The 27,787-nt window shown below is 43.7% G+C and overlaps 1 protein-coding gene across 2 annotated transcripts in view; it reads right to left on the bottom strand.

Moving 5' to 3' along the window:
- LOC126469675 (monocarboxylate transporter 3) overlaps positions 1 to 27,787 on the bottom strand; it is a 442,163-nt gene that overhangs the window by 206,243 nt on the left and 208,133 nt on the right. Inside the window, exon 1 of one of the 2 annotated variants that reach the window (XM_050096826.1) lies at positions 15,147 to 15,197. The exons of the other annotated variant lie outside the window; for it this stretch is intronic. Within the exon in view, the coding sequence (XP_049952783.1) occupies positions 15,147 to 15,149 (3 nt within the window). The 5' untranslated portion in view covers positions 15,150 to 15,197. Of the gene's footprint in view, positions 1 to 15,146; positions 15,198 to 27,787 lie in introns of those variants that run through there. 2 annotated transcript variants of the gene reach the window in all.

Here is a 27,787-nt window from a genome sequence, read left to right as displayed (position 1 = left end):
CAGCATCATGATCGGCTATATCGGTATATTTACAATTGTAACAAAGACTTTTCATATAATTAAATTACAACTAAAGAATTTCGTCAACCTTCGAGAGAAGCACTATGTACCAAGGGAGTACCTCATCTCTAGTGATGCTGTATGTTAGCAGATGACTCGTATACAACGAATAAGCGTAGTCACGTGATCGTGATGTGCATCGGTGCCATGTCACGTGTGCGAATGACAGTATGGGCGATAAACGAGCTGCAGGCACTGCAACATTATATTTATCCGCCGACACCGGCCAAGCGACTTCCAAGTAAAATATGTCCCCTGTACAGGAATATACATTATAGATGTGACAGTACAGGTTGTAGACACGACATATAGAAGGTTGGCTCTGGCCATGAGTCGCGCTCAGATAGCCACAGGGTAAGGCGACCGCTCTCGATAAGTGCGAAATCGTGTTTCGATTCCCGATCCAGCACAAATTTTCATTGTCGTCAATCCATTATGCAGCTGATGGTTGTTCATGTTCGCAGCTGCCAGTACATTTGATTTATTTACGACTACTGTTTGCGCATCGATTCTCAGATGGCTAATGCAAGTAATATGGAGTCTATTATTGCGTGTGGGGTTAACAGCTAGGAATGTGCGTAATAATTGGCTCAGACAGTAAATCTATGAAAGGCGGGAGACAGAGGTGGCATGTTTTGACAAATGCTAAATAGAAATTAGAGTACTTAAGTATGTACAGTATCATCTTCCTCTTCAACGTCAGTATTGGGTCGGGAGAGCCAATATTTTGAAGCAACACGTAGAACTGAATGAGAACTTTTAGTGCTCGCAATTACTGCATCTGTATCTTAGAGCTACAATTTACCGCAGTGTTCGAAAAATATTCAGATACTGTTCTACGACAGAACAAACCTTCAGCTTCAATAAACAGCCGAAAAAACTCTGCCAAGATTACAAATGGAGTGGAATTATCTGTACTTGTCCATTACAGTGACCGTGCATGGGAGTTTTAAGTTTTCTTGAAATATAGATTTTGACCACATATGAGCACCAAAACATGAAGAGAATTATTACGTTCTTTCTGAAGATATGAACATATTATCTAATTGCTAGGGCATTTCATAGACAATTAGGGTTATTGCGAATGAAAGATGATATACTTAACAAATGTTCAAATGTGTGTGAATTCCTAAGGAACCAAACTGCTTAAGTCATCGCTCCCTAGAATTACACACACATTTAAACTAACCTATGTTAAGAGCAACACACACACCCATGCCCGAGGGGGGGCTCGAACCTCCGGCGGGAGTCCGTGACATGACGCTCAAACCGCGCGGCCACTCCGCGGGGCTATACTTAACACTTCTTAAGTTACATGGTAAGGGGAATATTTTCTGTATACGTCAAACGTTACAGACAACGAAATCCAGTGAATAATCACCAGATTACTCTTATCATTCTGTAATTTTGATATAGAATGCCACTTCGAGACTACCAAGCACTGAATCACGATCGGAATTACCACACAGTTTCACAAATGTGTAACGCATCTGTTTTAAGAATAGATTTTCAAAGTGCACATTAACTACAACTTGGTTTTTTAAATTGCGTGTATTTCACGCGATGGCTGACCGAGGACGAACGAACACCATGTGACTTGTGCTTCAAGTGAGCGGACACATGTAGGGTGTTGGTAAGCCCTTTGACAGAGCCATTAACTGGTTACAATTGTGAATTGAAGACAAAACAATGCAAATAAATTGCGGTGCATACAGAGCGCAAAATAAACGTGTTGCTTGTGAGAAAAAATATTATGCTGTCTTGAAAATACATTGCCAACTTTCACTTGTTGGCAAATGGCGTATCTGTATGAGACCACTACGAATGGTAAGGCCACTAAATGGACTCTATTTGAACAACTTGCAGCAAATTACGCTTACATTTTCCCCGTATCATTTTCTCTTTTGTTTGTCGTAACTTTTTCAGCATAAGGCCTACAAACTGCGATAGTTAATTCAAACGCTGTTATAATCGTCTACTTCGTGCGCCGTCATATGTGAAATACTACGTCATCGTGTCTTTCATACCCGTGCAAGGTGTTCTCTAAGGGAAACTGAGAGTGGCATAAAAGAATCACAAATAAAGAGCCGGGCGTGCAAAACCACCGACGGCTAGTGCCGTTAAATTAGAAAGTCCTCGAGATGGAAACTGTTCATCTGTCTTTTACAGTCACACTATCGGCTGCCCTAAAAGGTGAGATGATTTAATGAAATAAAAAAAAAACATATTTTTTGGAAGAAAAGCTGCAGTCAGTCACCAGAAATGAATTTCATCGGAAACAGTACATAGTTTGTTGCAACATTGTATGCGAAGCTAAAATATACTAGTCGCCAGGTCGCCACAATGCACGAATGGAACGACCGGCAAACACAGCTATCTTCCACGTGGAGACAGACGGTCGACGAACAGTAAAGATAAGATAACACGGATTTCGATACATATCACCAGATCTTGAGAGAATTTAAGGAAACAGCACATCTGTGTAAGACATGTTTGCCCTCTACAAAGGCATGATGCCTACAGTGAGCGACCATCTCCTTCTTTGATCAATTCGCGAAAACGCAATGCCCGAGGGAATATGTGGTAAGGCAGGTGATAGTATGAAGCTGCAGTTTCGACCGATATTACTAACATTTGTGAGGAAAGAATTGCCAGAACGAATGGGAAATCGAGAGATGTACAGAGCAGTGTCAGTAGAAATGGTTCAGACCGCAAAGAAATGATACACACAAAGGCTCATAGTTTCCTTCGCTTATGTAACCAGAAAAGTAAGTGTTACGCTTAGCTCATGTAGTAAAGAGAACTCAGACAAAGAGAAAACGTGAAATCAAGGTCCAGTATATCTCTTCGACATCAAAGGATCTTAGAGCTACGCTGCAGAATCACCTGTCACTGGAAATGGATTTGCCGCACTGCAACATTTCAGCTCGTTCGAGATACGTTGTTGCGACAATGGTGCTAGTGTGAAAACACTTACTTCATTTACATGTGTAGTTCTGTAGTGGTGGAGGGGACTACTACGAGCTCGTCGTCCAGACCTTTAAAGCCCAAGGGAAGTGGATAGACCACCGTGTCATCCTCTACTCTGGAGCATCAAGCGGAACCGATATTAATGGGCATGTGGTCAGCATACCGCTGCCCCGATCGTGATGTCGACTTTCCAGACATTGGAGCCGCTACTTCTCAATCAAGTGGCTCTGCAATTGGCATCACGAGGCTGAGTGCAGTGCCAGTCCTCCCACCAAAGAGAAATACTTTACTGTATCGAGGATCGAAACCTGGACCTCCGCATCGCAGTCGTCTACGCTGACCCCTAAGCTACGGAGACGGACGGAGGATGAAACTAGTACCACTATTATTAGCTTCCTTCCCTATTCTACACGCAAATAATGCATGGGAAGAACGACTGTCGGGAAGGCTGCGTTAGAGCTCCAGTTTCTCTTATTTTCCTCTAGTGGTCTTTTCGTGGGATTTAAGTGGGATGAAGCAATATGTTTCCCGACGTTTCTTAGAATTATATTCCCAGAATTTGAAAGGGAAACTGCTCCGTGCTGTACAATGCTTCTCTTCTAACGTCTGCCACTACAGTCAAATGTGTATCTCTTTTAACGCTCTGACGCTTACTAAACTAATCTGTGACGAAACGCAGTGGGCTTATTTCGATCTTCTCTACTAATCCTACCTAATAAAGGTCCCACAGTGGCGAGCAATTTTCAACAGTCGTTCGAATAAATATTTCATCACAAGTATGCATCTACCCTTGGAGTCCGTGTCTATCCCTACATGCAGCTCATTTTTCGTCGGCACGATGGCATCTACCAGCAGGAAAACGCAATGTGTCACACAGTTCGTAGTGCAAATGGTTCAAATGGCTCTGAGCACTATGGGACTTAACATCCATGGTCATCAGTCCCCTAGAACTTAGAACTACTTAAACCTAACTAACCTAAGGACATCACACAACACCCAGCCATCACGAGGCAGAGAAAATCCCTGACCCCGCCGGGAATCGAACCCGGGAACCCGGGCGTGGGAAGCGAGAACGCTACCGCACACAGCTCGTAGTGTACGTGCGTGGTTCAAAGAGCACCAGGATAAGTTTACCGTACTCCTCTGGCCACTAAACTCCCCATATTTAAACCGAATCGAATCGCAGCGGTCTACTTTTCACAGGTAGTCACATTAATGTGATTGGACAGTGTATCTCCTGAAAAGTTCTCTGCCCAGTCACGAATCTGGTACGATACTCGGTAGGCTAGTACTTTGTGAGCTAATTCTTCTTCGTCCTCCTTTTAATAGCCTTATTCCGTATCTTCACGGGGTCGGCATGTTAGTTTGGAAATGGCAATGTTAATGGTAAAGGGTGGTCGGATTCCTTTACTGTCGGATGCCTTTCCTGTTGCCACCCTTTCCCTCCCAGGACGGAATTTGTGTACCACAACTACGAGGGCAATCCACAAAGTACATTACGTTTTCGTTTGTGTCCGTTAGGGGCGGGGCTAGCGCGGCCATCTTGGTGTCATGGCATTCCGCCGCTCAGTCGGCATCCTGCCGTGCTAGTGAGAGGTTCGTGCTGTACTCCGTTGAGTTACTGTGACAGTTTGAAATGTCAGCGTTAATTGAAAATGCCGCGCAGTTTGAAGTGCGTGCTGTAATAAGGTTTCTGACTGCAAAAAACTGTACACCGATTGAAATCTATCGGCAGCTTTGTGAAGTGTATGGGGACAACATAATCACTGAAGGTGAAGTGCTTCAATGGGTCATAAAATTTAAAAACGGCCGAACTAACGTTCACGACGAAGAGCGAAGTGGAAGACCCAGCATAGTGACTGCCGAACTTGTCGAAAAAGTCGATGCCGCGGTCCGTGAAAACCGTAATTTCACAATAAAGGAACTCCCTATGAGTTTTCCACAAATTTCACGAAGTTTGTTGCACGAAATCATTACCGAAAAGCTTGGTTACCACAAGTTTTGTGCAAGATGGATACCAAAAATCATGACAGAGATTCACAAAAATCAGCGAATGGCTGCAGCGTTAACGTTTTTGGACGCTTACGAGAAAGATGGCGACTCATTACTCGATCGCATCGTTACTGGCGACGAAACATGGGTTAAGCATGTGAACTGCGAGACAAAATTGCAGTCAATGCAATGGGGGCACACAAATTCCTCCCAAAAACCCAAGAAATGCATGCAGACAATGTCGGCAAGGAAGGTGATGGCGACTGTCTTTTGGGACAGAAAAGGTGTGATTTTTGTGGATTTCCTGGAAAGAGGCACTACAATAAACTCTCAAAGGTATTGCCAAACTCTGCACAACCTCAGAAGAGCAATACAAAACAAGCCCAGGGGAAAGTTGGGCTCAAAGATCTTGCTGATTCACGACAACGCCCGGGCCCACACGGCAAATGCCACTCGTGAAATTCTCGAATCTTTTAAGTGGGAGTTGTTTCCTCATCCGCCGTACAGTCCCGACCTGGCACCGAGCGACTTCCACTTATTCCTAACAATGAAGAAGTGGGTGGCTATGCAGCGTTTTGATGACGACGCACAACTTCAAGGAGAGGTAACCACGTGGTTGAAGGCGCAGGCGGCCGAATTTTACGACGAAGGAATTTCCAAGCTCGTCCATCGCTACGATAAGTGCCTTAAATTTAAATGGCAACTATGTAGAAAAGTAGTATTTAAGTGTGGCTTTCATCTGTATATAATAAAAAAAAATTCCAATACTTTATTTATTTTTAATTCCAAAACGTAATGTACTTTGTGGATAGCCCTCGTATATGCATCTCGTGTTATTCCTTGTGAAAGTGTGAGAACGTCTTCGAGGTGTAAGTGAGTCGTGTAACTGAGCCAAGACGTGTCCAGACTTCGCCTAGTCGGGCGTGTCAAACTGATTAAAAGCCACATCCAGGTTGGACGGCACACCGTCCCTTGTCGTTAATCCGCCGAGTGGATTCGATCCCGGGTCGACGCTCGAAACCCGGGTGCAGCGTGCTAGCGCTCATGGCTGTCCGGGCGGGTCTATTTTCTGAAGTAATACATATTGTGAAACCGTATCGAATGCCTCCAGGAAGTCACGGAAGCCGAAGCGGCCGAGCGTTTCTAGGCGCTGCAGTCTGGAACCGCGAGACCGCTACGGTCGCAGGTTCGAATCCTGCCTCGGGCATGGATGTGTGTGTTGTCCTTCGGTTAGTTAGGTTTAAGTAGTTCTAAGTTCTAGGGGACTGATGACCTCAGAAGTTAAGTCCCATAGTGCTCAGAGCCATTTGAACCAATACGGGATAGGACTTGAGTGCAGTTGTACACGGCGCTGTGAACCCTGGGGACGAACAGAGCTACCTGAATTTCACAAGATTAGATCTCCGTTCGCGGAGTCCACTTCGATTCTTACAGAGGAGATCGAAGAGGATGATAAGCAGCGACGAGCTAATTCTACATCGTCGGATGTGAGCAGAACACTAAACCGCTGGGGCACTTCAGCTGCTGAGGTCCTCTCTGATGATTGATGGCCTGGTGTTTATTGGCTCCGTGGGATGGACTGAACTTACTGATACCGGAAGTCAGTTTTGATTCGTTACGTAATGATACCACGACACTTGACGTCGTAAACGCTCATATGGGGATTAAATAGAACACTGATAATATTTGTTTAGTTTCTGTACTTTTTTGATATTGTGTAGCTTGTGATGAGTGAGTGCTCTATAGCGTATCCCGAGGTCTGTGATACACTGAAAGTGTAGTGATCTGGCGAAGGTAACAAATGTTATGTCACCAGTTTGCTTTTGTTCTACAATATTACTTTTATTGTTAGCCGATTTTTCGGTTTACAAGGCCACCTTCAGACACAATATTGTAGAACAAAAGCAAACTGGTGCTTTTCATTTATTATAATGTTGTTCTGCCAAGAACCGACGAAAGATTCCGTTAAAATGTTATGTCATGACAATAACTGTGATTCTTCTTGCGGCGCGTAATGTATACATATTGAATTTTGGTAAGTGGTTCATGTCCTCCATTTTGAAGACGTAATTGGTTCAAGCATACTACTGACATCAACATGTTCAATATTCCCACTCTTCTTGTGACGAAAGTAGTTGAACCTAAATTTCGTCTTAAGTCTACTCCATAGTTTTTTCAGTTTATTTTTTAATCAACGAGCACACCTGAAAAGTTAGAACTTCTTACCCTGTTTCTTATTTTTGTTATAAAGTGGTCGCCGCACACGTGTTAGGCAGCAGACTGGGAAGTTGTCTATTGATCGAACGTGATGTTTGAACATTTGTTTAGCCGCTGTGGTCGAGCGGTTCTAGGCGCTTCATTCGGGAATCGCGCACCTGCTGCGGTCGCAGGTTCGAATCTTGCCTCGGGCATGGATGTGTGTCATGTCCTTAGGTTAGTTAGGTTTAAGTAGTTCTATGTCTCGGGGACTGATGACCTCAGATGTTAAGTCCCATAGTGCTTGGAGCTATTTTTTTGAACATTTGGAATTCCCAAGCCATATAGACTCCTAGGTACGAAGGACAAAAAATGGCTCTGAGCACTATGGGACTCAACTGCTGAGGTCATTAGTTCCCTAGAACTTAGAACTACTTAAACCTAACTAACCTAAGGACATCACAAACATCCATGCCCGAGGCAGGATTCGAACCTGCGACCGTAGCGGTCTTGCGGTTCCAGACTGCAGCGCCTTTAACCGCACGGCCACTTCGGCCGGCTACGAAGGACAGTGTGAATGGGAAACGCTATATCACCTGGTTTTAGAACCCGACTACTGTCCCTCTATATACATATTTCAGGAAGAGGAATGTCCGTGCTTCACACGCCTTGGTTGTACGTAGACCACTCGAGATGTGTCTAAAGAAGAGCTAATGGAGATACACAAAACACAGAACACCTAAAGGTAAGGGCTCAATCTATACTCGTCATTTGTAAGTACTGTGATATTTGGTAGCCGTAAAGAGGTGGTATGAAACACTACGTATCTGAAAACAAAATATATAGGGCTAAACAAGTAATTAATTATTTTTATTTCTCTATCGCGAGCTGAAGCTGCTTAAATGAGAAGTAATAGTTATTCTTATGTAAACGATTAACAGCACTCAATCAGCACGCCTGCCCTCGTCAGGAGGAAGTTGTGACCGATGGCCAGGGCCGTCTCGTGACTCGGGCTGCAGCGCCGCTGTTTGAACATCAGGCTGAGAAAACAGATGTAGCGCCTGTCGCCCACGATACTTTACCTCTCAGGCTGGAACTCTTGTCACCGAGAGTTAACTTTCAAATTTTAACTAGCTACGTACGAGACTATTTTGCTACGAATTAATGACAATGTAATTTATCTTGGCGTTATTATGAATACGGTTCAATGTCTGCAGCCCATTACAGAGCCACTGCTTAACTCTCACATTCACGTAACACTTTCCTGAGATGCATGAGTGACACGACGTATGAAAACTTCTGCAGAATTGATTCACGTTGCTCAGAAATATCCGTGGGGTTTACTGGTGTTTCGGCGAATAGCTGCTAGATGACAGATAACATATAGGAAGATTTGCTGCAGTACTGTAGTGTTATGCAGCTGATGTAACAGAGGCTGTTATTCCTCTCCTGCTCTGAGGAGCCAGTATATCGGAGAACACGGCCGCTCGAAGGTTATTCATTACGAAGGCTTTAAAAGCGTTCAGTTTTCCGAGAAACAGCCGACACTTAACTCTGTCGACTATTTGAGCAGTAAAGCAGGAAAACTGAGTATAATTCCATTACGCGATACCTACCTCATTACAAACATGGTTTGTCTGGCGGTACTTTATATAACGCTACAAACCCGCCCGGATAGCAGTACGTGTTAGAGCGCCGTTCCGGCAACGCAGAAATGCTTCCCGATAAACCCACTACCCTAGTACGAAAGCCAACGCAGTCGATTGGATCAAAGGACATGCGATTCGTGGAGGAGGAGGAGGAGATTAGTGTTTAACGTCCCGTCGACAACGAGGTCATTAGAGGCAGAGCACAAGCTCGGATTAGGGGAGGACGGAGAAGGAAAGCATGTGTGCCCTTTCGAAGGAACCATCCCGGCATTTACCTTAAGAGATGTAGTGAAATGACGGAAAAAATAAATCAGGATGGGCGGAAGCGGATTTGAACCGTCGTCCTTCCAAATGCGAGTTCATTGTGCCAACCACTACGCTACCCTGCTCGGTCGCGTTTCATTACCTATTTCGGAATGATATCAAAGACATCTTGGACTTCTGGAACTACTTGCAAGAAAGGCATACCAAAATTGTTCGCAACATGAAGTATCAACAGTACTTCTCAGTTACCTAGGCAGTGCTTTCCGGGACGCTCCGTGCAACTTTTTTTTTTTTTTTTTTTTCATTCTCGACTTACTTAGCTTTCCGCCGTAAAAAAAATTTTATTTCTCTGTATCTTCAATATGGTTATGCTTTACCTTTCCTTCGCTCGCACGTCGCAGGCCAGGCCTCAACATCCGTCCCCTGCCCATACTGCCCCCAAAATCCTCAGCAAACTTAAAAAAAGACAAGTAAGCAGGTTGGCATCCAGCTATATGCTAATATATCTTTTTTCCCTGAAAAAGTTGCGCTGACGCCGGATCGAATCCGCCAGGCGAATTAACGACAACGGTTGGTGTCACACACAGCCTGGATGTGGTTTATAGGCCATTTCCCGCATCCGACTACGTGACTACCTCGCTGGTACCTGAATCCTGCCTCAGTTACACGATTGACAAACATTTAGCAAACTTTCGCTCATTTCCGTATGAATAACGCAACATGCAGACGGTTAGCGTACGCATATTCCGTCCCGAGGGGTAATGGGGCGGCGACAGGAAGGGCATCCGGACACCCTTTAAATTAACCATTCCAAATCCGTTAATAACCGTGCCGACCGTCATCGATGCGGGACAAAGGCACGACAAAAAGAACGCTTTGTAACGTTACTAGCAACCTGTCCCGGCTTAAGTATGTACGGCCGGCCACCTTGTATGGCATTGCCGTTGTAAATTACACACACAATACTTCCTCGTGAATCACTTTATCTATTAGCGAAAAACATATCAAAATTCTTACAGTAGTTCCTGATATTAGCCATCATACATAGACAGAAAGACGCGGTGAGGGGGAATTTAATTTAAAATAATAAGTACAGATGTTGTGTGGAAGTAGGAGCAGCCGGGTACTGGATGCAATGATTCAGGAAAAGAACAATGAGTAAGGTTTAAAACGACAAAGAATACAGAATCTCAAGATTCCAGTGAAAAATCGATTGTGCCCTTCTACGTCAGAAACGTCTTTCCCGCCATACAACCACTGGATATGTATTTTAGCGTACGCAGTTACTTATTGGATGAGCCTGACAATTTCAGAAGGTTTCGTTTACTTCCCCCGTTACTTTAAGTAGACATTTACTTCGATTAACTGCAGTCGAAGATCATCAACTTTAGCCGTTAGTACTTGGCACGCCTCCCTTATAGAGGTATCTTTATGTAAAAGACTCGTCAGTGGGGTTAACATAATTTGGAAACCTTTAGAAATTTAGCTCGCAGTGGAGAGTCTAGAAGACTATATAGTTAGTGAATAATGCTTTGACATCGACTGAAGTTCTTATGAAATGCGTCATGTTTTCATATGTCCAGCCACTACTTTGAAATCGAAATGGGAGGCAAAAAAATAGATAAATAAAGAAAAAACGAATTTCATTTGCACGACGAACGCCTACTTGTAACAACCGGCTGTCAGCAAGTAGTCAGCAAATATCGTCAGTTGCCTACACGCCGATTCACTGGTCCCCGTGACGAGAACATCAGACGAGCAACAACCTGCATAGAGGAGTATAACCATGTGATTCTTCCCAAACTTCATCCTTGGTTACAAGGGGAGAACTGTTAATACACACTGCAGTGAGAAGCGTTTTATGACACGAAATTCGTGGCAGTCTCCATGCATAAACACGAAATGTCGTGTGGCCTGGTCGCCTGGTACAAGTCTTTTGAGGTGACGCAAATTCGGGGACTTCAGCGTCGATGAGGATGAAATGATGATGACGGAGACGATAGGAACACCTAGTCCCTGAGTGGACAAAATCTCCAATCCAGGAGGGAATCGAACCCGGGACCCCCGGCACGAGAAGCCGGAGCGCTGTCCACGCAGCTACGGTAGCGGACTACGCATAAACATAAATGTGCAACATTCTGATTTACCCTATTTGACTGTTCTTAATCGGTCTACGATTCATACGAAAAAGGAATGATAGGGGTTGCAGAATACATTCAAAGAGCAGCATCGCGTTTCGTTACATGATCGTTAGTAACAATGAAAGTGTCACGCACATGTTCGTGTACAACCGGTGGCATACGTTGAAGAACTTTACTGTCGACAAAAAAATGGTTCAAATGGCTCTGAGCACTATGGGACTTAATATTTGTGGTCATCAGTACCCTAGAACTCAGAACTACGTAAACCTAACTAACCTAAGGACATTACACACATCTATGCCCGAGGCAGGATTCGAACCTGCGGCCGTAGCGGTCACGCGGTTCCAGACTGAAGCGCCTAGAACCGCACGGTCACACCGGCCGGCTTACTGTTGACATTCCGAGAGCATATGTTGCTAGAAGAGTCAACCACACTATTGCATCCTGTCCGCCGCCGGTAGCTGACCGGTCAGCGCGACAAACTGTCAATCCTAAGGGCCCGGGTTAGATTCCCGGGTGGGTCGGAGATTTTCTCCGCTCAGGGACTGGGTGTTGTGTTGTCCTAATCATCATCATTGCATCCCCATCGACGAGCAAGTCGCCGAAGTGGCGTCAAATCGCAAGACTTGCACCCGACGAACGGTCTACCCGACGGGAGATCCTAGTCACACGACTATTGCATCCTTCAACGTATATCTCGCTAAAGTTCCATGAAGGTAAAATTAGAGAGATTCGGGCCAACACGGCGGTTTCTACCCGCTCACCTTCGTAACTGTAACAGGATTGGAGGGAGCGGGCGGGGGAAGGGCGAGGGGGAACATGGCGAGGTACGCGAAGTTCCCTCCGCCACATGTCATAAGATGGCTTGTGGAGTATATATGTAGATGTACCTGTAGATATAGACAGCACGTGAAGCAGATAATAACCTAAAAGGAAGAAACCAGTTTTATAGTGATACAAATATTACAAAAGTTTGCAAGTGACTCACTTCGCCGGCCGGAGTGGGCGAGCGTTTCTAGGCGCTGCAGTCTAGAACCGCGAGACCGCTACGGTCGCAAGTTCGAATCCTGCCTCGGGCATGGATGTGTGTGATGTCCTTAGGTTAGTTAGGTTTAAGTAGTTCTAAGTTCTAGGGGGCTGATGACCTAAGCAGTTAAGTCCCATAGTGCTCAGAGCCATTAGAACCATTTGACTCATTTCTCCAGATGGTAATTTGTATTCTCTCTCCACTAGAATTGTTTACCACTGCTTTTATTTCCCGTGGACATTTGACACTATTCGCCTAAGACGGCTGCTGCTGTGACATAGCAATAACTTACACGTCTCTTTTAGTTACGTTTACTGTTTACTATCAGGCGATAATGGTCTGATATTTCGGTCAGACTGATAACCTTTTTATCCCGATAATATCCAGTCTGACACCGTTTAGGCACACTTCAGTGGCAGCAGGCCGGCGCACTTAGCTAGAGGTAATCCCCTTTCTGACGAAATCTCTCTTACCACACCGTCAATCATCCCTCAATACAGCCAACCAGGCGGATATTTGGTATCACCTGTTAGATTACAGCGTTGGCGCTCCAATGAATTTTTCGAATCCATGTAGCAAGTTCCACGTTCAGGGTATTTGGACGACGTTCTGCTCATTTCCTGATACGATACCCCCTTAGTAGAGGACAAATCAGTTTGTTCCACAACCAATCAACAAAATTTTCCTGTATCTTGGACTTATTACTTACATAAGCCATCAACAAATACCTGAAATACGCACATGTCGGACTACAAGGAAGCATAGTTTTCTTTTTGACAATGGTACCAGGTCAACTTCATTTATGCATCAAAACTATACAATTTGTAGGAAAAATGGAATCCAGCTATGTGAAGTAACAACAAGAAGCAACATTGTTTTAATCTGCTATTGAACTCACATAATATTCATCTATATACTCGCAGAACAGGTGTGGCGATGGATTATCTACCCTATGGAAATGAATTATATGCTTTAATAAGCTCAGCTAATAATGTAAATAATTACTTTATCGAATAATTAAATAGCAAGCTGTAAAACCTTTTTATACCGTGCTAGTTGGTCCTTTATTTTATGTAGTAGTTAAAATTTGTATCCGAAGTTTATTTGAATTAAAGAGTCTCACTAATGGAAAAAAGGTTAAACCGACGTAACTGCTGTTACCCGGAGTACGCTGCGAAGTTAACCTGACACGGATAGCATAATTTCGACGCATATTGTACCAAATATCCCGAGGTTCAATAAGAATGGATAAGTAGAAAATATAATTTCTGATTTTTCTTATTAGTTGAATACCCGTACGTGTATGTAGATCACGTTTCGAGTAGTAATGAAAGCTTCATCAACCTTTTGGAACTCCCCTTCGTATGTTGTCAGCAATTAAATACTTCATCAGATGATTATAAAAAATCCTGCTTCCTTTATCTATATTTCTGACTGTTGTTACTAGTTGTTTGTGACAAGTAGGGGGAACATCTTGCGGCATAGAAGAAAAATTGGCGGTTAATATTTTATCCATGACGGTTGGAACACTCTGTGTCCCCGTTGGATACAGCATCCAGTCAAATCTCCGAGAAACTAGCGATTTATTTAGATGCCTCTAGTGTCAAGCCTAAGCTCACCTACATTCATTTTTAAAGCCAATTAAGCATCATTTCTCCAGTATTAGCAATAAATTAAAATGCTCAGTAGTATACATAAACAAGAATTTAATAAAAACTGAACCGAATCTATGTTTACGTACTCTGTAAAGCGCGTTTACTTGTTCACAATAAGCCGCGCGGGATTACCCGAGCTGTCTCAGGCGCTGCAGTCACAGACTGTGCGGCTGGTCCCGGCGGAGGTTCGAGTCCTCCCTCGGGCACGGGTGTGTGTGTTTGTCCTTGTGATAATTTAGGTTAAGTAGTGTGTAAGCTTAGGGACTGATGACCTTAGCAATAAAGTCCCATAAGATATCACACACATTTGAACATTTTTTGTTCACAATACGATAAAAACAACTTGTAGCCTGCTAGTCAGACCCTGATTAAAAGCGTACAAAGATTGGAAACTGACTAAAAATGTAAAAAAAATAAAAAAGTAAACATAAAATCCTCAATTCAAAAACCGCAAAAATGTAGTATCCTAAGACTACAGCATCGAAGAGTCACATACGGAGTCAGTTGTAGAAATATGTTGTAGAAATATAAAATGGTATACTAACGGAGGCTCAGTCGTAAGTAAAGTAGGTGACAAGCATAGATTCATTGGTAGGATACCTAGAAAATGCAGTCAACCTAGAAAGGAAGTTACAAATTTCTCGTGTGACCAAAACTTGAATAATGCTCAAGAGGGTGCAACGCATACAAAATAGAACTAACAGAGGACACAGAATCTTTACAAATAAGAACAGCACGAATCTCGACAGGATTATTTGGCTCACTAGAGAGAGTCCCGAAAACACCGAAAAATATTAATTGGCAAACGCTGGAATGTTCCCGCGAATGCCAACTTAGAAATTTTTGAGAGCCGGTATTAAATGACGGCTCGAGGAACGTACTACAGCTCCATACGCATTGTTCCCTAGGGGACTGTGAAAACAACAGTTGACTAATCACAGTGCGCGCAGCTGCTTTTATGCAGTCATTCTTCCCACGCTCCACGCGCGAGCCAAACGGGAAGAATCCTTTATGTGTGGTATAATGAAAATTGCCCTCTGTCATGCACTTCACAGTGGTTTATGGAGTGTGGATGTAGATACTGAACGTGAAATGTAGGTGTCCGTGTGACGAGAAGAAGGGCCCCGAAACTAGTCGGTGGGCGGAGGGCGGCAGACGGGGACGACGGCGAGCTGTGAGCGCGGGCACTGACCATTGTGTGGCTGCGGCTGCGGCTGCTGCGCTGAGGCGTGGTGGCGCGAGCGACGCGCGGCGCGGACTGCCCTCGCTGGCCCGACCGCCTATCTCGCGATAAGCGCGTCTCCTCTCCCTCCAACACCTAACCGCCGGCACACGTCACACCCTTCATCTCGCGATTGCTGCAGCACTTCCCATTTGTCGACAAGGCCCTACTGCGAACGCCACGATACTGTTGTCAGGTACAGAGACTTGCTAAGAAATTCGTACACTTGTGATTGAAATAATTCAGAAGTCGGAGATATTACGAGGGCGTGCTGGAAACAAACGCCTCACAATTTTTTATGTGAAATCTATTAAAGCTTTTTGAATAAAACGAACGCTATTAACATTCTATATTTTTCGTGTCTACATATTTACACTACTGGCCATTAAAATGGCTACACCAAGAAGAAATGCAGATGATAAACGGGTATTCATTGGACAAATATATTATACTAGAACTGACATGCTATTACATTTTCACGCAGTTTGGGTGCATAGATCCTGAGAAATCAGTACCCAGAACAACCACCTCTGGCCGTAATAACGGCCTTGATACGCCTGGGCATTCAGTCAGACAGAGTTTGGATGGCGTGTACAGGTACAGCTGCCCATGCAGCTTCAACACGATACCACAGTTAACCAAGAGAAGTGACTGGCGTATTGTAACGAGCCAGTTGTTCGGCCACCATTGACCAGACGTTTTCAATTGGTGACAGATCTGGAGAATGTGCTGGCCAGGGCAGCAATCGAACATTTTTTGTATCCAGAAAGGCCCGTATAGCACCTGCAGCATGTGGTCGTGCCTTATTCTACTGAAATGTAGGATTTTGCAGGGATCGAATGAAGGGTAGAGCCACGGGTCGTAACACATCTGAAATGTAACGTCCACTGTTCAAAGTGCCGTCAATGCGAACAAGAGGTGACCGAAACGTGTAACCGATGGCACCCCATACCGTCACGCCGGGTGATACGCCAGTATGGCGATGACGAATACAAAAAATGGTTCAAATGGCTCTGAGCACTATGGGGCTCAACATGTGAGGTCGTCAGTCCCGTAGAACTAAGAACTACTTAAACCTAACTAACCTATGGACATCACACACATCCATGCCCGAGGCAGGATTTGAATCTGCGATCGTAGCAGTCACGCGGTTCCGGACTGAAGTGCCTAGAACCGCACGGCCACCGCGGCCGGTGATGACGAATACACGCTTCCAATGTGCGCTCACCGCGATGTCACCAAACATGGATGCGACCATCATGATGCTGTAAACAGAACCTGAATTCATCCGAAAAAATGACGTTTTACCATTCGTGCACCCAGGTTCGTCGTTGAGTACACCATCGTAGGCGCTCCTGTCTGTGATGCAGCGTCAACGGTAACCGCAGCCATGGTCTCTGAACTGATAGGCTATGCTGCTGCAAACGTCGTCGAACTGTTCGTGAAGATGATTGGTGTCTTGCAAACGTCCCCATCTGTTGACTCAGGGATGGAGACGTGGCTGCACGATCCGTTACAGCCATGCGGATAAGATGCCTGTCATCTCGATTGCTAGTGATACGAGGCCGTTGGGATCCAGCACGGCGTTCCGTGTTACCCTCCTGAACCCACCGATTCCATATTCTGCTAACAGTCATTGGATCTCGACCAACGGGATCAGCAATGTCGCGATATGAAAAATCGCAATCGCGATAGGCTACAATCCGACGTTTATCAATGTCGGAAACGTGATGGTACGCGTTCCTCCTCCTTACACGAGGCATCACAGCAACGTTTCATCAGGCAACGCCGGTCAACTGCTGTTTGTGTATGAGAAACCGGTTGAAAACTTTGCTCGTGTCAGCACGTTGTAGGTGTCGCCACCGGCGCCAACCTTGTGTGAATGCTCTGAAAAGCTAATCATTTACATATCACAGCATCTTCTTCCTGTCGGTTAAATTTCGCGTCTGTAGCACGTCGTCTTCGTGATGTAGCTATTTTAATGGCCAGTAGTGTATTTCTCAACGTAGTCATCCTGGCGACTAACACATTTCCCCCACCGAGAAACCAGTTTGTTGATACTCTCACTATAGAATGTTTGTTGATGGAGCCACAACATCAGCTCTGCCTGCACCGCTTCAGCACTAACAAAGTGGACTTTTCGAAGGCATTAAGTTCTGGGAATAGAAGAAAATCGTATGGGGCCAGGTCACGACTGTATGGAGGATGATCGGTGACAGTGAACCAAGACGTCGGATTGGTGCAGACGATCTGGCATTATCATGCCGAAGGAGAGGGTGCTCCACGCGTGGACGTTTCCTGTGGTTAGAAACTCAGTTACAGTACGCCGTTTCTCATGCACCAATACAGATACATTACACATGGCCATGTTACACGCTAATAGAGTTGCAAAACTACCGTAGGCTACCGTAGAACTTAACTATGGTAGTTTTCCTAGTAGCTTAGACCGTATCCGCATTACCCGCACTTCACGCGTGATGAGTACCTGTCGACCGTTTCCTTATTTCACTCGCTTTGTTTGCACATGCGATCACTGTCTCACAAGATTTCCCTAGAAACCAGAAGCGGTATGCGTCAGGAAACTGAGTGAGTACATACAAAGGGCGCATAACCTACGGAAGATTTTTTTGGTCTACATAGTCATCCTAATGTCTGTTACTTAAAAATTAATAGTATTTATAGCAAAACTGAAAGTCTTAATGTTTAATTCAGGTTTTATTCGAAAATTGTTGATTTATAACATGAAACAGAGGGATGTTTAGTAAAAATTTAAAAAATACACATTTACCATATAGCACTATAAAACGCAATTTCTTAAAAAATAAGATAAAATTATAAAAAACCCAAAAAATATCGAACATAGCTTCAATACGTCGTCGAGCTTCTGCTATTGCTAAACAATTTTCGTACTTATCAATAATAACAGGAAACGCTTGCCTTTGTTCATGATGAAGAACGTTCTATTGAGTGCAAAATAACAGCAATAATCATACAGATATTTTTGTATTTGTGCATGTACCTGTACTTGCATTAACAATAACTGGTTTGGATACGTAAAAACGCAGAAGTTACGCGAGTAGCTAACTTTTATTACTTCTAAAATGCAATTTATGTTTTGTAAGGACACAAAATTCACAATGAACTTACTCTGAACGACGTTCAGTTCTAATTCTGTACAAAACAAACAGAGAAGAAGGAGTAGTCGTCGACTTCCAGTTCCTCTCTCTCACATTTACGCATTTAACATTCATTTATGCTTATTTCCCTACCAGTGCTTCCGGTGATCCTACCATCTACTGTACTACCGAGCCGTAGTTCACTGGAGCGGCAGAGGGTTGCGACTTGCGTCTGCAAAGCGAGTAAGTCGACCGAGTAAGAAGCACGACATGTAATACCTCAAGCGGTATTGAGAACAGAATAAAAAATTCGGAGCCACTACTTTCCAGCACGCTCTCGTCATCAATTTATCTTCGTCCACCTCAAGAGCCACCAAAATAGAGAACAATTCCTTGCAGAACCTAGGAATATCAGAGTATCATTCCCTCCAAGCATTACTGATCTTTTGCTGTATAAAAGTAACTCAGTTCTTAGACCTCTGATACGATTTGTTTTAGTGAGTAAACAATAAAATTTTCTTGAATGACATCTGTTTGCAACTTACATATTGGAATTTACGTAATTGTTTGCACCTCAAAGAAGTGTGGCTGTACGGACCTGTTTGGAAATCACTTTTTGAAAGGAAAAATTTAGTTATAACTTTTATACTCTGAAATTAAGAAGCTTTCCGTTTTTGATAATACTGACGAAACATTGTTTTTTCGTTTTTAAATAATTTGTAGATTTATATGTTTTCAAAAAAAAACTGTTTGCTTCTGCATTTATTGATGTCTGAATAGTGAAAAAACTGCTGTCAAAATTAATGGCCAATCGAACCAGAACTGACTGGGTTGTGTACCCAATTTTATTATTATTAATGAAAAGACGCACAGTGTGCAAATACAAAGAAATACGAATGTAAATACCAACACCAATACATAGCTGAGTTACATTACTCTAGTCCTAGTTTTAATACTGACATTGCTATTTTCTGCAGTTTTTTCACGATATCTTTCACAATGTTCGTAGCACAGTTCACACACGTTGTCTTCAGTCGGCTGGTGCAATCTCTTGTTTTGGCAGAACTTGGGAGTTCGTAGTTTGCCTGTTTCTCCACCCTTCTGTCATTATGGCGTCGGTTGAGTAGAAGTCGTTTCAGATACAGTTGCGTTCAAATGGCTCTGAGCACTATGGGACTTAACATCTGAGGTCATCAGTCCCCTAGAACTTAGAACTACTTAAACCTAACTAACCTAAGGACATCACACACATCCATGCCCGAGGCAGGATTCGAACCTGCGACCGTAGCAGTCCCGCGGTGCCGGACTGAGCGCCTAGAACCGCTAGACCACCGCGGCCGGCTACAGTTGCATTTTTCTATGAGTATTTAGCACGTGTTTTAGAAGGCCTTGGAATTTGGCAGGAGCCTCTGAATTCTTCTATGAAGAAGGTTTCTTTCATTAAGACGTAAGACAGTGTTTAAAGCAGCTGTCTTCCCGACGCCCAGAATTCGTTTCGTATAGTGTGAATTGGATTATTCTAGTGTTATTAGGTCATTGACTTTTAGTTTGTCCCAGATTATGCAGATCCCGTAAGTTGCTATTGGTGCTATGACCGTTTTAAATAATGTCATCGCGTACGATCACGCCAGGTGTTGGAACCGCATGACGATGAAGAACGTCCGGAACCGCGCTGCTTCTGCGGTCGCAGGCTCGAATCCTGCCTCGGGCGTGGATGTGTGTGATGTCCTTAGGTTAGTTAGGTTTAAGCAGTTCTAAGTCTTGGAGACTATTGTCCTCAGATGTTAAGCCACATAGTGCTTAGAGCCATTTGAACCATTTTGAACGATGAAGAACGCAGTCTGGCAACTTCGTTTTGCCCGGAGCTCCCACACACGATTACGTCCATATTGATGTTGTACCCAGAACTGAGACTGTCTGGAAAGACGGCGTGGAGCCGCTCTTGACTCCAGTGTTTTCGCTGGACGCAACACTGTCGGCTCGCTTCTCTGCTGCCGCGTCAAGTGAAGCCGCAACAGTGATGGCCGCGCTGCCAGTCCATGCTGCTCCACGCGTCGTCCGCTGTCCACGTGGACATTCTCTTGTTGCAAGGGAGCCCAGTTATTGGAAGTGACTACTACCATTCACGACCGAGCGAACAACGTGTCTGTCCTGCCGGGCTCCATTTACGTCAGTCTGTAGACATCCTGAACTCATCGACTCCGTATTCGCGCGACAGTCGTTGGATCCTGACACGAGCAGCAGTATCGTGGAATATAAACCGGAATGCGGATAGGCTACGATCCTACCACTGCCGAATCCAGACACCTACTGGTAGACATTTCCCCCTTTCACACTAACGATTATACGATCTTCTCACAAATAACAAACATTTAAATGCGATTTATGAATGAGAACCTCGTTGGTTAATCGTTCGTTATATACAGACTGTGGACGGAACCACCCTTTCTACTTTTGTGCTGCTGTTCTGATATTCTCATCATTTCCGTGCCGAAGCACGGACGAGGGCTTGCTGAAAAGTAATGGCTCCGAATTTTTTTATGTGAAGATTATAAAGGCCTTTTAAATAAAACAAACGTTATTAACATTCTATATCTTTACTCTCCATGTCGACATATTTATCTCTCAACATAGTCACCCTGTCGAAGAATACATTTCCCCCCAACGAAAGACCAGTTTGTTGATACCGTCGTTGTAGACTCTTTGTTGACGGAGCCACAACCTCGACTCAGGTTACACGGCTTCATGAGTATCAAAGTAAAGTCCTCAAAGGAGCTCTTTAAGGTCTGGAAACAGATGAAAAGCCGGCCGCGGTGGTCTCGCGGTTCTAGGCGCTCAGTCCGGAACCGCGAGACTGCTACGGTCGCAGGTTCGAATCCTGCCTCGGGCATGGATGTGTGTGATGTCCTTAGGTTAGTTATGTTTAAGTAGTTCTAAGTTCTAGGGGACTGATGACCACAGATGTTCAGTCCCATAGTGCTCAGAGCCATTTGAACCATTTTGTGTGGACGTACGCTCTGATTTCGAAACTTGATTACAACACTCCGTTTCTCACGCACCGACATAGCTACGTTACACACCGCCATGTTTCACGCTACAGTTGGGAATCCTCTGGTGGCAGAGGCCAGAAAATATGTAGACATGAAGAATAAAGATGCATAATGTTAATAAAGTTTGTTTTATTGAAAAAGCATGAAGAGTTTTTACATAAAAAATTAGGAGGCACTACTTTTCAGTACGCTCTCATAGCACACTTCACGCCAGTTTCATTTTGTTACATGCCACCTCACAGCAATGCAAAATCAAGCATGTTATACTGAAAAGTGAATGTTCAACAGAAATAAAGATAGCATTGAATCAGTGAGGACATACGAAAATGCTTGGACAGAAGTTCGTCTTGACATAATGAATAATGGCTCTTCTCGAATTTGGATAAATTCAACATAATGCCTACAAAAGGAGACAATATCAGATAGTATTCGCTTACAAGATTAGTGACTAACATCTGGGGCATCTCAGACGAAACGGAAGGCAAAATAAGTATTACGAATGTCGAATGCAAGACTTAGATTTGTTTGAACCGTTCCTGGAAGCTGAAGTTCATCTGTAAAAGAAATCGCATGCAAGACGCTCATGTGACCCAATTCAAGAATTTTGTTCCAGCGTTTGGAATTCTTATCAAGCAGGCGTAACAAAAGACACGTAACTAATTCAGAAACACACTGCTAGGATCGCAACACATCGCTATAACCATTATGAAAGTGTAAATTAGGTACTCGAGGAAACGAAGTCTGGTGACATTTTGAAATGGTTCAAATGGTTCAAATGGCTCTGAGCACTATGGGAATCAACATCTTAGGTCATAAGTCCCCTAGAACTTAGAACTACTTAAACCTAACTAACCTAAGGACATCACACACACCCATGCCCGAGGCAGGATTCGAACCTGCGACCGTAGATTTTGAAATGTTCTCGGGTATTCAGCACCAGACTAAATACCAGGGAACGTTTCTAAAGTCTAAAATCACACAAAGGCGACAATTTTCTCGCGACATCCTGACGGGCATACAATGTGACCACTCTGCTGTTTGTCTCCCGTAGGGACCGTGAGATAACGGGGGCTAGACCACGTGCAGAGGCATACAGTCATTTTCCCTTCGCTCAACAACCGATTGGGGGAGAAAATTTCTAATATCGGTACTAAATATCCTCTGCCACGCACTGTATAGTCACGAGGGTAGTATATGTAGATGAAAATGTAAGTTTAAATGAGCGCTGCCGGACAATGTAAAACGACTGATGGAACTATAAATGACGACGTCTGAATACAACTGGGTATCAGGCGTGTAGGTCTACTTATTTCTTGAAGATAATATTCTCGAATACATTGTAGAACGTTAGAGTCGCGGTGGAAGTGGCAGGAATAACAAGGTGCTCCCGTGAACTGAGATGTTGACGCGTTGTTCGCTCTTATCTTAATATAGCTCGACTACAGCGCGCACAGGGATGTTTTGTCATCTCGGCAGGAAATCTAAATGCCTTGTGTCGAGAGGCTCATCAGTTTTCCCGAGTCTCTTACACATTTCCTCTAAGTTTAAAAAACCATGTCAGATTTGCACTCTCTCCCGGATTAAGTGTTGAAAAACACTGTCTCATACCTAAGAGTTGAACAAAATAGTGCGAACACTTTTGCTACCCAAACTAGCTTTGTGCTCATAGGGATATGAATGGTAGTCAATAAAGCTTTATACTGTTGCTCTCAAATGATTCAGTTGTATTCCTTGAAGGGCACTAGAGAGGGGTAAATGGTATTCACAAGCCACAGTGATTTTATAGTATTCAAATGGAACTCTTACGGAAGACGTGTTATTGTATTCTTGTGCTGATGAAACCAGCCGTGTGAATACATAGTGAAATCCTCATTTTAAAATTGTGGCAGTGGCACGAAACGCAAGTTTTCATCTAAAATGGTGTAAGAGTTACTCATCATGTGTTCCCATAGAACCCATTGCTATCCCCGAGAAGCTGCCTAAACCATTATGCTACATCTGTCATACTTGAAAATTGGAAGAAAACTGTCACGATTGCACGCTTCCACTAGCACTCTGGATTCGTAAATCCGTGCTGCGGTTGGGAACTGGGCAGAAGTCGAATCTAGAAGGACTTTCAGAGATGTTTTAGTACAGGAAGAAATGAAAGATAACGTCACTGCATTGCAGTTAAATGAGATAAAAGCTCCCAAAATCAGCGTTCACTGGTTCAAATGGCTCGGAGCACTATGGGACTTAACTTCTGAGGTCATCAATCCCCTAGAACTTAGAACTGCTTAAACCTAACTAACCTAAGGACATCACACACACCCATGCCCGAGGCAGGATTCGAACCTGCGACCGTAGCGGTCGCGCGGTTCCAGACTGTAGCGCCTAGAACCGCTCGGCCGCCCCGGCCGGCAGCGTTCACTGTCCATGGCATGTATATGTGGAGCAGACAACGCTAATCACAACGCTTGATGACGGAGCTAAACGAACCACAGTCAGCAAGGCTATTATAAAAAATTGCTGTGTTATAACAGTGACCAGAATGTAATCAACCACGGCTTTGTGAAATGAGTAATTTTGTCATTTATTTGGAAGCAGGGAATAAGGCGGAAAGATTGAAACAATACTTGGGGAAACTTTACAAATACACAGAACATATTAAGCCAAATGGAAACGAGAACACAATGGAAGAAGATGGTAGGAGAGAGTCAGTATTTATTTATGAATTCAGGGAAGCTGCTGTATGTAAGTACTTGGAAGGAACAAATGTCGAGATATTCATGAAATACCAGCAGAACTTTAATCAGTGCTAGATCAAAGGGTGTAGTAAGAACTACTGAAGCTCGTGAATAAAATTCATGTAACTCAGGAAAATCGATTAGATTCTGAAAAGAATGCAATTATTACGCTTCAGAAGAAAAAACATCGGATTGTGGCGAAAATTACTGCACAATCTGTCTTGTATCACAAGCAAGAACATTACCCAGAATAGTCCTTTATCGAAGGATGCAAGTGAAAATTGAAAGTACATGAGGAGAGGCAGAGTTTGGTTTTAGGAGAAATAGGGGCCCTCGAGAAGCAATTTCACCACTGCAGTTAATAACAGAAGGCAGATTTAGTAAAACAACGAAACATACCTTGGATTCGTAGTTTTGGAGAAAGGTTTTATAAGATGGAATGGAATAAAATATTTTTTTATTCATAGGCAGCGTGATGACAAATTCAGGGAGAGCAGGACAGTCCACTATGTCTATGTGAAAAGATTGGAGTAGTCGCCATTCACGGTGTGATACGCGGCGCCAAAATTAGTAAGGCGTAAAGCTGGGTTACTCATTATTGTTTCTGATATTTAATTTGCGTATTGAAGAAGCAAGGAAGTAAAGGACAATCTCGATTTGGGAGTCTACCACGGACAGAAAATAAGGATGATAGTTTCACAGACAACAACCGCTGGAAGTAACGGGCATTCAGTTGGGTGCTTTATGAAGTGGAGCGAGTACTAGATGATAGCTATGATATGCGCATTAGCAAAAAGAAACATTAAGACAACGCTGTGCGCAAATGGTGGACGTAGTTTTTCAAAATGACTGCACATGATTTCATTTTTGTCGCTGTGTAATTTGCACAAACCTATTTGTTGACGTAATTTACTTCCATTCGAGTGTTTTAAAATGGCCTCACTGCCGAAACTGCAGTAACGCAAGTAAAAGTCACAAATTTTGCCACTTGATAACCACATTGCCGTATGGAAAACTCATAGTGGCTGAGGACCCGCAAGCAACAAATTGCGTAAGAGACTCTTGAAGAGTGGGCGAGTGTTGCTAGCAAAGAAATGGATAAAGAAGGAAAATGCAACAAAGAACTTAGTAGCTAGGATGCTTTCGATTAAAAAAGTGTGCTAATATCAAAAAATATGAACCTATAACCAGACTCGGGAGCTACTCTCTTGTCAAATCAACAGCAAATGTCGTCGGGATGCACAACGCCTTTCTTGCAGCGTCTGTCAGTGTAGTTTGTTGAGGATTCTGTAATGCCCTAGCGCCAACTAAACTACCCTACGACAAAATGCGACGCTCTTTCTTGGATTTTCTCTCTCTCTTCCATTAATCCAACCCGGTAAGAGTCCCTAACTAATGAGCAATACTCAAGAATCGGTCGAACAAATGTTTTGTTAGGCAAAATGAAAAACATCAACCCAGCCTTAGGATCGATGACCGAAGCAACCACTACATTTGTTGTTTGTGTTTGAAAATAGCTCTTCGACTAAGGAAGCTAACCATTAGTTCGAACAATATCGTGAGACCGTCTCGTTCGCACCTGTATCTATGTCTTGGTATGGCCTTTCGTTTGTCACCAACGTCATTTCCATTTCTGTTAGGCCAAGGAGACGAATACGCCGCTCGCACTCTGCAGGCAGCGATGTCCAGCTCCAGAGGACATTCAACGTTAACCTTAAGCTCGAAGGCTAAGGCAGCTTTAGCAATCCATGCCCTTCACTAGTACACGCCAGCTGTCGGTGACCAGTTGGTAAACACAGGGCTGACCCTTGTTTCAGTGTGGGTTTCACTCCAGGCAGGTGCCGGATACTTGTGCAACCCACGTCACAGCTTCTACCCACCAAATGCGGTTTGTAGCGGCCAGGCGCTGGTGTGAGACCTTAACTGGTAACTGATTACCTTGTTTACAGTAACACCCTTTACACGATTAAGTCATTAGAGGAAACTAAATTTAGGTCCAAACTACTGTAGATCAGGTCCGTCCTTCTTGCGTGATTTCACAGCGAAGCATATAAGTTGTAGAAACCTGCTCTCTCTCTCTCTCTCTCTTTCTCTCTCTCTCTCTCTCTCTCTCTCTCTCTCTCTCTCTCTCTCTCAGCAAAGCACAATACTACTTACACAAAAAGGAAGCATGCACTGACATCAATTAACTATCTTCCGCTTCCGTTGACAGACCAACTGTGCGAAACATGAAGTCTGCCTCCCTCCATACGTGGCCCAATGGCTGTCAATTATTCAGTGTTCGTGTAGAGATTATTACATCACTCAGCAGTTGCACACTTGATGCTTGTACGTGCGCTGAAGCAGAGAGTAAGGAACTGTAGAGATTGTAAGTGTTCTAAGATGCTTTTTAACTTGTGGTAGTAAATAAATAATTCGCTAATCACAAATTTCGTAAATCAAAGCAATATTTCAAAATCGTCCATTCCCTATACAGACTGCTGGTAAACTGCTGAATAATACTCAGTTTCGCGCTGTCCTTGCGAGGGCAACTGACACAGCAACTGACGGGATGTTCCCTTGCTAAATAACCAGTCAGTTTCCTCGACCATTCTTCCACAACCCGAATTCGTGCCTTGTCTATGATGACTTCGTCGCTGAAGGGACGTTAAACCCTAATCTTCCTTCTTTTCTTATTTTTGTCATAATTTAAGGATGAGCGTACAAAAATCTACAAATATCCTTGAGGGTGCGTTGATACCTTACTTACGCGACAAATTATTCTCTAATTTCGTAATGAATTCAGAACTATTAGTATGGTGTATTAAAACATTTAGAGACCTCTTCATGCATGACAAAAGAGAAGATACTCGTACAGCAGATATATGAAGAAAAACAACCCTCCTCAGGGAAATTTTCTGAAATTCATCAAATAAAGGTCCAAAACAGTTCCTCCAAAATAATGACAGAAATGGAAATGAGCGTTTGGCGTTATTGGCCCCTTGCGGGGCAGGTCCGGCTGCCTTTGGTGCAGGTTTTATTACATTCGACGCCACATTGGGCGACCTGCGCGCCGGATGGGGATGAAATGATGATGAAAACAGCGCAACACCCAGTTCCTGAGCGGAGAAAATCCCCGACCCAGCCGGGAAACGAATCCGGGCCCGTAGGACGGCAATCCGTCACGCTGACCACTCAGCTATCGGGGCGGATAATAATGACAGAGAGACGTATATACGCAGCGGAAGAATACTAAACGTATATGAAGTTAGGAAGGAAGGGCTGAATTCAATGGGAAAAAATACTGAAGTTCACCACTGGACACTAAATCCACTTACAGACACAGTAAGTGAGTGAATTGGAATCGGATGTGAAGATAATGCAGAGTTACATAATTAACATTTAACTGACAATTAAAGGGTGGACATTGTTTGTACTTGTCTCGGGATATATCCATCATACTCGGAATCGAAAATCTGCCTTCACTGAACAAATATTATTTTATCCAATTTGATTAGAGAACACCGTAGCTGTTTCCGAAAATTACACTGCAGAAAATACTGCAAGTTTTCTGAAATGATTTTATTCTGCCATTACTAGTTTCAGGTTTGAGCCCATCGTCAGATGGCACATTTGATTTCTTTGCAAGTTTTACACTTGTGTCGTGATGAGAAGCTCTGCTTTGCGTGTTTTAAGAGAGAGGTTTGGTTTTCATTTACAATCCACAGTGATCATTGAAC

The sequence above is a fragment of the Schistocerca serialis genome, chromosome 3, assembly GCF_023864345.2.
Source record: "Schistocerca serialis cubense isolate TAMUIC-IGC-003099 chromosome 3, iqSchSeri2.2, whole genome shotgun sequence".
Lineage (NCBI taxonomy): Eukaryota > Metazoa > Arthropoda > Insecta > Orthoptera > Acrididae > Schistocerca > Schistocerca serialis.
Note: the sequence above shows the minus strand (reverse complement) of the source record. Positions and strands in the feature narration are given on the sequence as shown.